Here is a 13,442-nt window from a genome sequence, read left to right on the forward strand (position 1 = left end):
GTTTAAACTGTTTCAGCCTAACAGGTGCAGCAACACTGAATCTTTCATGGTCTATGAACACGCAGACACTGCACTGACAAAAAGGTCTAATCAGCCATAAGTGAAAACCGTTGTGGGTGTACACTGTATGAACATAAAGCATGCACGGTCTTCTACAGAGGTGAAGATGGTGTGTCTGGTAGGCTATGTATACATAAATTGCCTCAGACTTTTCTTGATTAATCCCTCTGAAAGCTAGTGCTCACTACTAATTTAATCCAGCTTCACATATGCATGCAGTGTCAGACAAATCCTGTTCTCTCTAAATAAAAGAAAACCTAAATCTTAAAATGTATAAAGATTTTTAATACAATGAAAGTTTAATTGTATAAAGCTTGTCAACACAGACCACAGAGGTTGACCTCAAGAGTAAACATTTTTCTTAAATACTTCCAACAACATTGAACACAGCTCCTCATTATGCATCACATTTCTTCATCTTTCAGAGATACTGTTCATGCAATATAAAAAAAGCTTTATTTCCCATATCTGTAAGGACAACAAAATACACATTGATAGAGCAATGACACTTAAATGCAAGGATTTTTCAGAATGTTTGAATATAGTATAAAGTACAGGTATTTTTTGCAAACAACGATAAGTTATAATGTTAACGGACAAACAAGTGGCTGTAAGGCCGTATGGCAAAAACACTTTTTAGCTTGTGAAAATACACATAACATCAATACTGCATTTTAATGAAAGAAGGTTAAATATATAGTTTTCTTGATAAATAACATAGTTATAGCAAATCTCTTGATTAGGAGGAGCAGCGTAAATAAAATGCAGCCTACTTTAAAATAGAGAACCTGGCAAGAACAGGTGTGCAAAATCAGGATACAGCATAAATGTATCAATGTTATTAATGTTTTGTATGGCTGGCATGGATCAAGTCTTACATTTTGTTGTTAATTGCCAAACTTGACATCTACCACATGTAAAGATTTCTTGAGCTAACAAATCCGAACATTTTTCAGCTTAACTAGGGTGTACTTTCAGTAGATCCGGTGGATCTGGGGTCACTGAACTACCTTACAATGTGCAAAAAATGTAGAATAAAAAATAAAGCTAGATTTGTAAAAAAAAAAAAAAAATAAAAAATAAAAAAAACAATAATTTGTAGGACACATTTCTGTAAGGTGCCTGATCAATGAGAAACCTCCTTCATGGATAACAAGCTTTAAAAGAGTGAGACATCTATGAATCCTGTTTGAGCTGCGCTGAAGTCATCACATAAAATATATATATTTCCTTTGTTTCTACAAAAATATGAGCTGCTTGTTAAGTAATAAAACTATATGAATGAATAAACAATATAATATTATCTGTACGATACTGTGGGCAATAGTAAACAACATTTAAAAAATAATAATATAGTGATGTTGATTTTATGCAACAACCAGCAGCGAGCTTAGTCCCAATAAACATCACAATAAAGAAAGAAATTAAGAGAATGTAATATAAAGAAAGGAAGAAAAGAAAGTGCACGTGCAGACGTTATGACTACTTTAACCCTTTGCACAGCAGGGACAATCCCTGTATGCTCAGACAGAGGACCAAAAGGAGAACTCTCGCTCCATTTCTTGTCTCCCTCCACAGCCTGTCGCCGTCCCTCCTCAGACTCACATTCGTAGAGCTGAGCAGCCGTTCTGCCAGCTGGAAGGCCTGGTTGTCCTGCAGCAGGACCGGAAGACACTGGATGGAGACAGGGTTGCAGCTCTTCTGCAACCTGCACATCTGGTGAGATGTAGATATATATAGATGTAAGTTTAAAGGGCTTAAATCTTATTTTCCTTTAAGGAATAGTCCAATATTTGGGAAATTTACGTATTCACTTTCTTTCCAAGAGAAAGATGGGAAGATTAATGCTTCTCTCATGTCTGTATGATAAATACGAAGCTACAACCAGCAGCCTGTTAGCTGCATTGACAAGAAATCAAATAAGCGTATTTCCCAAAATGTCAAACTATCCCTTTAAACTATTTTTGACAATGCAAAATCAAATAGTTTTGATAATTTTCTAAAATAAGTGACACTTTTTGCACTGATAGACTCAAATAAATAACTTATAATAACTTAAATACTATATTATAATATACTGTATCGTCATTCTACGGTTTGTATGATATCTTATGAAAATGTACGTACAAAGGTTTGTGCAATATCTAACGGATTAAAAACGCACAAATGGCATCGTCATGCCACAAAGGTTTTAGAAAAATGGTTGGGCTTCATCATGTTACGTGCTTGACGTAAAGTTACTGTGCTAAGGCTTCGGAAAGTAAAGTTCCATAGGTTAGGTTTGCAAAAGAAATGTGGCGACGACGTTCCTTAAAATAAATCACAATTCACATGAATTCACACAAGACACAATCACTGGTCTCCTGGGGTAAAGTCCTGTGTTTGTTTGACCCATACACCTCCCAACCTGACGCCTGTCTTATACTAAACACTTTTCCCAAACAAATTCAACATGCTAATGTTATTAGCATAAGCCTATGGTTTTTCACATTGTATAAATTAGCTTAGCAGCCAGCAATCTTTTCCTCTTCACATGTAAAACCAGGGACAACAGCAACATTTAATAAAGGTAACAGCACATAATTCGGCTCTGTTACAACTCACAAGGTTCACTGACAAAACAACTGTTATATACTAAACACGTTTTCCAAACAAATACAACATGCTAACGTTATTAGCGCCTGGCATTTTACATTGTATAAATTAGCCTAGCAATGAGCTGAGATTTCCTCTGCTCATATGAAGCCAGGATAAATCACACACAAGACTTAAAATGCTATTTTTGTGGAGGCTTTATTGTCTTCATAATTTATTGTTCAAAAATAGACAGGTCTGTGTCGCTGTGAGGTGTAGTTACATTTCTGGGGTGGTGCACATCAAGCTACGGCAAGGCTCGATGTCGACGCAGAGCCTACACCATAGCTACGGCGTCGATTCAACGCTGAAGTATAAATTCCGCATTATGCAGGGATTTGCTCTTAACACTACTTCCTTCTTTACTCCCATCAGCACATTGGTCAAAGTATTGCAACCTTCTCGATTATGTGGGTAATTCATGAATTACTGGCTCATGATTATTTGGGTTTTATAAGAATTCTGGTGCATTACTTGTCATACTGTAGGTATGTGTATGAACAGTTCCTCAGAACAGCCCGTATTACAAAATATTAATAAACATAGAGTTTCAGTTTCAGGGTGTGGGGGTTTTAGAACTGGGTCAAAATAACATGTTTGGGTTTGATTGGTGGTCTAAGTGGTTTAGGGTCGGTGCTTGACTGACTCAGTACTGGGTACTACAGTTGACCCAGACTGGGTAGAAACTGACCCAGTATTTTTTTTTTGGTGTGTGTGTAACACTTTCAATATTTTCAACGGTGTAATGGTGTGCAGTAAATGAAACAAGTTTACTAACCAGTGTGTCGAGGGCCTCCAGAAAATCAGGTTGGCTCTCACTCAAGAGGCTCAGAGTTTCATCAGGCAGCTCTACAGAAACAACATATATAGAACACAAACATGTTAAACTGTCGCAAACAACTTTTTGAGCACGACCTCGTTTTGCTCAAAGCACTGTTGGGGAAATGTTTACCGCCCTCCTTAGTCTAGAGTTCGCCCTCACCTTCCATGGCACTGACCAACAGGTGAGCCGCATTTAGGTGGGGAGGGATACCACTCTGGCTGTTCTCCGCCAATTGGCCCAGTATGGCTGCCAATGATTCTCTTTGACTTTCCGACAGCTCCTCCATATCGATTGTTTCACCACTGCACAAGTCCTCCAGCTAACAGAGAGGTACAGAAAAGAATGGAAAACGAAAATGTAAATGTGATTTTTACCTTAATATACTGTATTTAAATAAATAATAATAATAACTGGTTATGGGAGACTGTGTCCGTTTGGGAAAGTTATTTGTTACACAGTTATCCATGTGTCCCCTGTAGAGATAAGCCCAAATGGACACAAGGCCACCACAAACCTGTAGTGTATTAGTGTTGGGGTCATTTCAGTCACTCACCAAACACTCCATATATGACAGAGCAGTTCTGTCCCGCATTATTTCTTGGAGTCTCTTGAACAAGGCATATCGAGTTGACTGGGGCAGCTCTGACAGAGGAGAGAGGTCCATCTCCTGTGACCCTGCAAGAGAACAGGAGATACTGCGTCAGATTCAAAAGTGAAGCTAAAGAGGGCAACCACCAACTGAAGTCCAAATCATTTATCATCCATCAGGACGAAAATGGTCAGAAGTACGCAGCGCTGTCATTCAATGAAGGCAGAAAAACCACCAAGATGCTGGAAAAAGGCCTCAAGGGCTTTAAGTTTGAGCACCCAGGGAACCCACTGTGTCCTGTTGCTTCGTTGAATAGATCCCTGTCATTTGTGCCGCCCAATTCACCTGCCTTTTATCTCAATCAATCAATCAATCAATCAATCAATCAATTTTATTTATAAAGCCCAATATCACAAATCACAATTTGCCTCACAGGGCTTTACAGTATACGACATCCCTCTGTCCTTAGGACCCTCGCAGCGGATCTCCATCCCAAGCGGCCATACTACATCAATGATCTATGATAAGCTAACGATATAACTTTAGCTAGCTAGCATGTTTTTATTTGTTTTCCATAGCTATGCTGTGAATCGCTAGGGATATTATTTTTGTTGCATTGCGATTTGAATACTTACAGGTAACCTGCCTACTGGCAAGTGACAACAACTCGGAGACAGCTAGCATAATAGTTGCCGACGGTACATTATGTGATTATTTTGGATCTGCAATGATGAGAACTTGTTTTTCTTTCTTGAAACAATAGGTCTTGACTGAATCACACTATTTGTTGACAAAACCTTCCAGGTCATGTACATAAAATGAAACAGTGTCCAAGTATAGCATACACTTCAAATGATTTTTTTAGGTGGCTAAAATACATTTTGCTGTGGCCCCTGTCCACGGCAGTATACACCGATCAGCCAAAACATTAAAACCACTGACAGGTGAAGTGAACAACATTGATCATCTTGTTACAGTGCAATGTTCTGTTGGGAAACCCCTTGGGTCTGACATTCATGTGCATGCCACCAGACACTCTCCACCCACCTAAACACCAGTGCAGACCAGTAAACCCCCCTCATGGCAACGGCACTCCCCAGTAGCAATGGCCCCCAAACAGGACAACGCACCATGCCACACCACAAAAACGGCTCAGGAATGGCCGAGGAATGAAACAAAGAACTTAAGGCATTGACCTGGCCTCCAAATTCCTTGGATCCCGATCTGATCAAACATCTGTAAGATGTGTTGTTACCCCACCTCACAACCCACTGGACTCAGAAGATCTGAAGGTAACGCCCTGATGCCAGACACCAAAGGACACCCTCCAGAGGTCCTGTGTTCATTGCCTTGACAGATCAGAGCCAAGTTCTGTCCAGGGAGGACCCATCATGGATCGGGGTACCTTTGGGGTAACAGCACATTCCTCAGATGTTTAATCAGGTTGGGATCTGGGGTATTTGGAGGTCAAGTTAATGCCTTGAGCTCTTTGTCCTGTTCCTGGGGTCATTCTTTTGTGGTGTGCCAGGGTGCATAGTTCTCCTGTGGGGGCCACTGCCATCAACCACTGCCATTGCCATGAGGGGGTTTACTTGGTCTGCAACGGTGTTCAGGTGGGTGGAGCACGTCAAGTAGCATCCACAAGAATACCAGGACCCAAGGTTTCCCAATGGAATATTGCACTGTAACAAGATGATCAATGTTATTCGCTTCACCCACCAGTGGTTTTAATGTTTTGGCTGATCAGTGTATTGCTTAGCTTTTGTTTTACGGTAGATTTGGTTCATCAAGGAAGCTGGCAAATCAACACAGTAGCCTACATAAAATAAGCATAGCAGAACCATCAGATGGGTAAGACCACCGGGTTTAACTGTTTATACAAAGGGATCAATTTAGAATATTTATGAAGTTTGAAACGGTCTACACTAGAGTCCATATCGGTGAACTTTGGCTCTGTGTTGCCAAAGATGCATAAAACAGCCGACCCTGTCCACTGCGACTGTTCTATAAAAAGCAGTGAGTCATGACAGGCCGTGGTTTACAGTCATTTTAGAACAGCTATTGGGCGTTGTTGCTCATTGATTAAATATAACCATTTGGGTTTTTTCTTTTGTCATATCTCAGTTTTCCTACCGTTAGCGAGTTCTTGTAGGCTCAACCTATTACCATAATTCTTCTTATGCATTTACAGCTACATTGTGATGATACCGTTGAAATTCTGTTTCTATGAATGACACATTTAAACGGACCTTACTGACGGTCATGACTCTGACTCACTTAAAAATTTCCACAATTTTACTTCTGTAAAAAGCCCTACTTTCCCCCCAAATGTTCTTATTCTCCAAAAGTCTGCATGATTATATTTATCACCATGTTTCTGATGCTGATCCAAATCCAGGCGCAGATGAACTGACTTCTAAACATTTTAAAATTCCACATTTAAAGGATTATGTAACCTTGGAAGGGGTGTGCCCTCTTTGACTTTGTTCCTGTTCTCACCTTCAGCTGGGATCAACTGATATGGTAGTTTACAGCTTTCTGAGAGCAGAAAGCTGACAGACGTTGGCAAAATTATAAAAGCATAAAATGGTGTACATTACTACAACTGAGATATTAATAAATCCCACTGAGCAGTATACTGAAGTACTGTTGCAGTAATTCCACGTTCATAATTATTCTAGATAGTTAACTTGCAGTTTGTGCTGCTGAGGCTGCTCAGCCCAAACATATTTCAGATCAAACAACCCGTGCAAACAAGTCATTGAATCCACAGTGCCACCTGAGGAAGAAAAGGGAACCTACTTCATTTTCATTTCACTGATGCGTTTAACTTCCTCACAGAACACAAAGAAATGGGCAGTGTCAATGATAGTTCAGTAACCGTCATGGTATTTCCCAGTGTATGAATGAATGGACACAAACCATTTTGCAGAGAACCATTGCCCATGCTGTCCACCACATCTGAGGAATCTTGGGATGTCCAAGACATGGGCGAGTCTTGCTCAATGCCTCCTATTGTGCCAGGCTGTAGACATATATCTGAAAATGCACACAATATTATAAATAATATAGTTACAGTAGAATGGACCCACAGGTGCACAAGCATATTAGTACAGACACAATCAAACCACATCAGCCTAAAAGAAGTATTTCACTGCTGGGAAGATGGCCGTTTCATAAAACCAGGCTGTCTATGCAGTAGAGAGATGCAAATACTTGGAGCTACGTGACCTGAGAAAACTGAAGAAAAGGGCTGTGGCATTTGCTTTTGCTCAAGAGGTAGAGAGCCAACAACTACCAGAATGTACTGCGCCGCACCAGACAAATAAATGCTCCCTACTGTGAGTTGTGGCTGGTTTTGAGACTCATGTAACCACTGTTCATACCATGGGTAGTTTTAATAGTAAACTGAAACTATAAAATGAAGCATGTTTTGCTGCCTCTTGCAGCAGCTGGAGTCAGAGAAAAACTTTATTCACTGGGCCGACTGCCGACGACTTTTAAGGTGGAACATTTACTTGTAATGTTACTGAATGTATGAGTTGATGACATGAATCCATCAGCGCACCCTAAATTTCACTGTGGTAACTTTGACCATTCCATTAACTTTTATATGACATACACTTTTAATCCTCACTTGCAGAAAAAAAAGCATCATGGAGTGTTGTTCCTGTGGGCCCCGACACACTAAACCCCGAGCTTGCCTGAGAAGGACTAAATGCACAAAGTCGCTATTTTTAAATATCCCATGGAAAGAGACTCTCACTGCAGCCTGTTTTATTTTGTTCTGAAAATGTGCAGCCTCGTTGTGTGGACGATAAACAAGGTGCAGACTTCCATCTGTCTCACTGGTAATGAGGAAATATAGTGAGTGCTGGATGGAGCAGTGAGTGACAACAACCTCGTCCACATTTAAGAGGACTGTTTGCAATGGAAATGATAGGGTCTAGGTACCATGTCTGAAGGGTTACTTTTGGCTCCAAAGGTACCATACCGAAAGTGTTTGGTGGAAACGGGGCTCAAGAAGCTAAAAAGAGTGCACCCAAAGAGCACCTGAGCTGAATCCATCCCTTCTTACTAGTGCCATCCAGTTATACTGCACATGTGTTATACCCCATAGCTCCCATGGCGTCAAAGAACAGGGAAATGAGCAGGGAGATCTGGGCACTGGTGAGATGGAGGGAACTTTACCATACCAAGTATTCCTTTAATTGCTTACTTGTAATTGAGGATGTCTGCCTAACCGTCTGCTCTGCTTCCATTTTCCATTAAATATTTATGGTAGACATGGTGTCATTTGCTGCGTCCGCAGTATAATCCACAGTTTGCACAATAATTAAGATGCAAGGCTACAACACATCAGTGTTTCTAGGATTTAGCTGCATTGGAGAGAATGGAGAAGTGACATTCTGATACGCACATTCCTTCCTAGAAATTTGTTTTTACAACCGGTTTCAGTTTGCCTGTCTGTAACAAACAACACACACACACACACACACACACACACACACACACACAGAAACTCACTATAGTGTCCATTTTTTTTAATCTCCAGCTCCAGGATGCTGTATGCAACGACTGTACCGGAGGGGATCTCCAAGGAAACATCACTGTCCGACTCAATGTCATTGTTGGTCTTCGCACACACCTGAGAATACACACATATACACACAGGTGTAATTTCAGACAGACATATTTTTGGGATTACAAATCTGATATTTAAATTGCTGAACACCAAACAATAAAGAAATATAAAATCTTTCCCCCAGAATATGACACTGTTAACAATGTTAATAAAAAATAACTGATTTATTTTACTAGAAATGGTCATGGCACTGAAAGTGAAGCAAACTACTTAGTATGTTTTATTAAATTCCTACATACACACACACACACACACACACACACACACACACACCTTAGCAGGGGTCCCAAGCATGGCCACCAGCCTGAGCATCCCCTGAAAGAGGCACTGCTCCTTTTTGGTCTGGGTGATAGAGCAGGTCTTGGTGGTGAGGATCCTCTCCTTCACCACTGCCAGCACGTCAGCTCTCTTCTCCAGCTGCCGCACCAACGGGTTCTGCATGTCCACCAGCCTGATGCAGAGAGAGAAACTTTTTTTAATCTACAATGACAACGTAGTGTAAGTGTGTAGCGTTTAAGTGTGAACAGTGCAGTATATTTAAGTAACATGACACTACTGATCTGCTGCAGTTTGCACATCACTGCTTTGAGGTGTCAGATGTCTGATGTCTTACAACATTTATAGTGCTCATCTCATCAGTAATGAATCATCATGTCATCATCCTGTCATCGTTACAATGTGCAAATAATAGAGGAATTATTTAACACCTGCTGCTGGAGTCCCGTATCAGCTTCTTCACATCCAGTTCCTCTTTCTTCAGCTTGCCAAAACATGACTGGAGCTTGGATGAGCCCTTTCCTTCCACTGCGAGGCTGACAGAGCCAGCCTCAGCGTCCAGCTTCCCAGAGAGTGTGTCTCTAAACGTCCCCTCGTAGGTCAAGAATTCTGTCTCAGACACCACTGACGACACATGTGATGTAAGCATTATGTATGAATGTGTGTGTGTGTGTGTGTGTGTGTGTGTGTGTATGTGTCTAACAAAAAAAGTAGCTGGCACAGAAATAAAATATTACATGTGTAATACTTGAGCAACTTCTCTCCACTACAAACAGAACGTACCGGCACGCCTACTTACCAGGACTGAGCACCTCGTCGCCTTGCAACAAGTCACTGAGAGTGAAATCTGTTGGTTGGTACTTGGGGCTCTGCCAGAACCACATGCGGTTGCGTTTGACAACCACTGCCATGGGAACCAGTTTCTTTGAGTTATTTACTCGGGACACATGGATGAGGCTTCCTTCGGGGTCAATCTGATGGATAAAGTTGGCAGTGGCTTTGGAAAACATGGCTTCAGCGGACGAGGACTGCAGACAGCTGGAAGACGAGAAGAGAGACTTTTAAAGCTTCAATTTGAGCTTATTTTGTCCACTGGAACGCACTGAGAGCAAAGACAAGAGTACTGGTGTGCTCTTACCCAGCTACTTAACCACTAAGGGTGATTTCCAGTTGGTATTCTCCCCAGCTTTCCCCTCTAGATCGTTTATGCAAGTTTGAGGAGTCTCAGTGAAGCTAAGCAGACCCTGTGTGGGTGTTTACGAATACCATGCATGAACCCCACAGAACTCTGTAATTAACAGTTGGCGGTGATGTACAAGGCAAAAAGGAAGTCCCCTGGATGTTGTTAACATATTAGTGTGACCACAAACACATGCATGTAAAATAAACACACACACACCCTGGATCGCTAATTCTGCTGGCTCAGCTTTCACAGCTTAAATATTTAAAGTAATCAGGCGTGAGTGGGATTTGTGCTGTCAGGAAAGAGAGGGGAAAAGAACAGAAGAAAGTCTGAGCCGTGTCCCTGTTGGTTTGAGAAATGTTACACAAGAGACTGCACCACTGGCTGGAGGACAGAAGAAGGGGCCAGTCAGGGAAATAAATATGAAACAGGGGAGTGAATCAAGAACGCCACCACCTTCTCCTGCATAAGAGCAACACAAAATCCCCTTATCACGTTTTCCCACTGCTGAGTCATTTGCTCTGAATTATTGAACCCTTGTTTTAATGTCAGTGGGGACTTTTACCTTTACGCAAACTCGAAATTCAAAGCTCAGCTATGCTTTTTCTAAATATTTTATGTTTCTTTTGTTTAGTTTGAAACAAGAGGGGAAAAAGACATTAAATGTAAGATTTAAACATAGTTCACAAGGTTAAGGTGGCAAGTCACCAAGACTGGGCTATGCAGTAATGGAAAATATAACGGTTCCTTAGATACCTAAGGAATCTAAGGAACTTGGCTAATCACCATAAAGCAAACAACAAGCAGTATCCTTTTTTTTGTTAAGGAAAGTAGGCTTTTATCCACCTTTAAGCTCGTGTGACGTCACACTCTTGGTCCATAGCAAGAAAAAGATTTAAAAAATAATAATAAAAGACAGTACAGTTTATAATAAAAACTATTTGCCAACATAAACAGTTGGTAAAGCTCAGTGGTCAGTGGCCTCACAACATTCTTTCCGTTTGTTACACACAACCACACAGACACACACACACTTGACACGTGCGCCAGCGCGCGTGTGTATTTCCCGGCAGTCCACTTTTTCTCTAATGTAACCAGGCTGCAGTAGCTGAGAGGCGCGCGTGCTTGCACAGTGAGATCAGCTGCGCGCGAGCCTTACGCACGCATGACTTGGATTATGAATATGAAAAAGAAAAAAAGTGGGGAAAAATCACAACAAGCAGACATCACTGGTTATCTCCAGTAGCCTGGACTGGGACAAAAACACAGACAAATGACTACTTATCAATAAAGGTGTCACTTACCTCAAATAGCTTCTAAACAGCTCTATAAATACGGATTAAGTGTCGCACGTTTAGAGCACCGGTCCGCTCAGTTGTCACTCCTGGAACGTCACCGATGTTGCCATGCGTAAGAGCACACCAAGTTGTCCAAACGCGGATCAGAAGTCCTCCTGATGTAACAGTGTCACTTTTCAACAGTGTAAGGTCCGTTATAAAATAGCCTATAAACCGCAGGTAGAGCGGACAGCAGCAGTGTTCGGTCAGAGCTGTGGCTGAATGGTGGGAGAGAGACTGAGTACAGTTATCCACTTCACAGAGGAGGGCGCAGGCCGCTTCCTCCGCCCACTCTCACTGGAGAGTTAATTATGATCACATGAACTCTGGTATGTATGTGTGTGTGTGTGTGTGTGTGTGTGTGTGTGTGTGTGTGTGTGTGTGTGTGTGTGCGTGCGTGCGTGCGTGCGTGTGTGTGTGTGTGTGTGTGTCAGAACATGAGCAGACTTGCCCTGTTTTTTAAAGTAAATTCAGTGCATTTTGCTGCTAATGTGTTTTTTTGAAAGTAGGCCAGCAGAGGGGGGTTTATGACACACTGCCACCAACTACACCACATCCTTTCAGGAGGCACACCTTTGTAGCTTAGTGAAAGATTTTTTTTTCAGTGGCAGGTGTTGACATTTCAGTGTTAAACCTCATTTTAAATGGTCAAATCTCCTTAAAAAGGAACCATGTCTATATAAGCGTTGTTAATGGCCACAAATAATATGTGGGGGTTCAGATTTAAAGTGAAATGATGTAAGGTATGGGGTTAGAAGAAAGTGTGTGTGAGTGGGTGGGTGTATTTTTGGAATATGACCAGTGGTGATAAGTAGTAACTTTGTAAAAGCTGACAGGGAGTTGTCACTCAGATGTAGAGATAATGGCCCTCTGTTACCCCGAGGTATGGATGCACCCACATGCACAAACACTATAGTCACAGCCGGTTCAAGACTACTGTAACACACTGCTGAGGGTGCCGTAGCCAACGCCAATAGTGGTGGAGGAAGTATCCATAAATTTTACTCAAGATAAAACTTTATCAGCAAAGTGTACATTAGTATCAAAAGTAATTAGCCTATGTACTTATTATTTATATTGCTGTATTATTATTAGGCTACTTGTTTATTTAAGTGGAGGCTCAGGCTGTTCACTCCGGCTGCATGTGGTGGGGCACCAGTGTGCAAAAAGTTTTCGAGCATGTAGGGCAGTCTATGTGGCACTGAACCATGTGTTCTACATTTAAAATGCACCAGATAGTGTGTTGAATCATGATTTTTCTCCATTAGAAGGGCACTGCATCATGTTATAGCTACCATAGGGGACTATGTACAGTACAGTTGAAATAGCATTAGTTAGCTAACACTGATGAGTAAACATTGAAATAATAGGCTAAAAGTAACAAAACAGTTGAAACAGTTGAAATAGCATCAGTTAGTGAAAAGTCATTAATAAACTTTGAAATAATTGGCTGAAAGTAAATGATAAACAGTTGAAATAGCATTACTTAGCTAAAATTGTTACTGAAAGTGAGTAGTTGCAGCTGGTGGTAAATTTCACACATTATAATGCAATTACAGTTATTGTCACCTATAAGCCCCCCAGTATCAGTACAAGTGATTTCTTATTACAGCTCACTGATCTGATTAAATCAGTTGAAACAAAGGAGATTGTTACACTGGGTGATATCAACCTGGACTGTAATGAGAGCTCATCAAAATCATTGAAAGCAACTGCAATAAAGCTTGGTCTCTATCAATTAATCAAGGAGCCTACCAGAATCATTAACACTTGCAGTTCAGTCTTTGACCTTATATTCACTAATCAATCCTCTAAACACACAATGGCAGGAGTAATACACACCCCAATATCAGTTCACTCTCTTGATTACACTGTAACGAAAACTGTTGAAGCCA

The 13,442-nt window shown here is 41.1% G+C and overlaps 1 protein-coding gene across 1 annotated transcript; it reads right to left on the minus strand.

The window, feature by feature from the left end:
• Positions 1 to 324: 324 nt before the first annotated feature.
• Positions 325 to 11,787, minus strand: LOC117263278 (gasdermin-E-like). The gene is made up of 10 exons (XM_033636517.2): positions 11,515 to 11,787; positions 9,827 to 10,065; positions 9,459 to 9,651; positions 9,025 to 9,202; positions 8,634 to 8,754; positions 7,029 to 7,145; positions 4,071 to 4,192; positions 3,677 to 3,836; positions 3,473 to 3,543; positions 325 to 1,776 (listed from the first exon to the last, which is right to left on the minus strand). The coding sequence occupies exons 2-10, from the start codon at positions 10,035 to 10,037 to the stop codon at positions 1,543 to 1,545; spliced, it is 1,407 nt and encodes a 468-aa protein (XP_033492408.1). The 5' UTR covers positions 10,038 to 10,065; positions 11,515 to 11,787; the 3' UTR covers positions 325 to 1,542.
• Positions 11,788 to 13,442: the final 1,655 nt, after the last annotated feature.

Source organism: Epinephelus lanceolatus, chromosome 16 (assembly GCF_041903045.1).
Source record: "Epinephelus lanceolatus isolate andai-2023 chromosome 16, ASM4190304v1, whole genome shotgun sequence".
In the NCBI taxonomy this organism is placed as follows: domain Eukaryota; kingdom Metazoa; phylum Chordata; class Actinopteri; order Perciformes; family Serranidae; genus Epinephelus; species Epinephelus lanceolatus.

Coding starts and splice junctions, on each gene's coding strand:
- LOC117263278 (XM_033636517.2), bottom strand. CDS start 10,037: ATGTTTTCCAAAGCCACTGCCAACTTTATCCATCAGATTGACCCCGAA. Junction 9,652..9,826: donor CGACGAGGTGCTCAGTCCTG/GTAAGTAGGCGT, acceptor ATGTGTCGTCAG/TGGTGTCTGAGACAGAATTC. Junction 3,837..4,070: donor TGTCATATATGGAGTGTTTG/GTGAGTGACTGA, acceptor CCTCTCTGTTAG/CTGGAGGACTTGTGCAGTGG.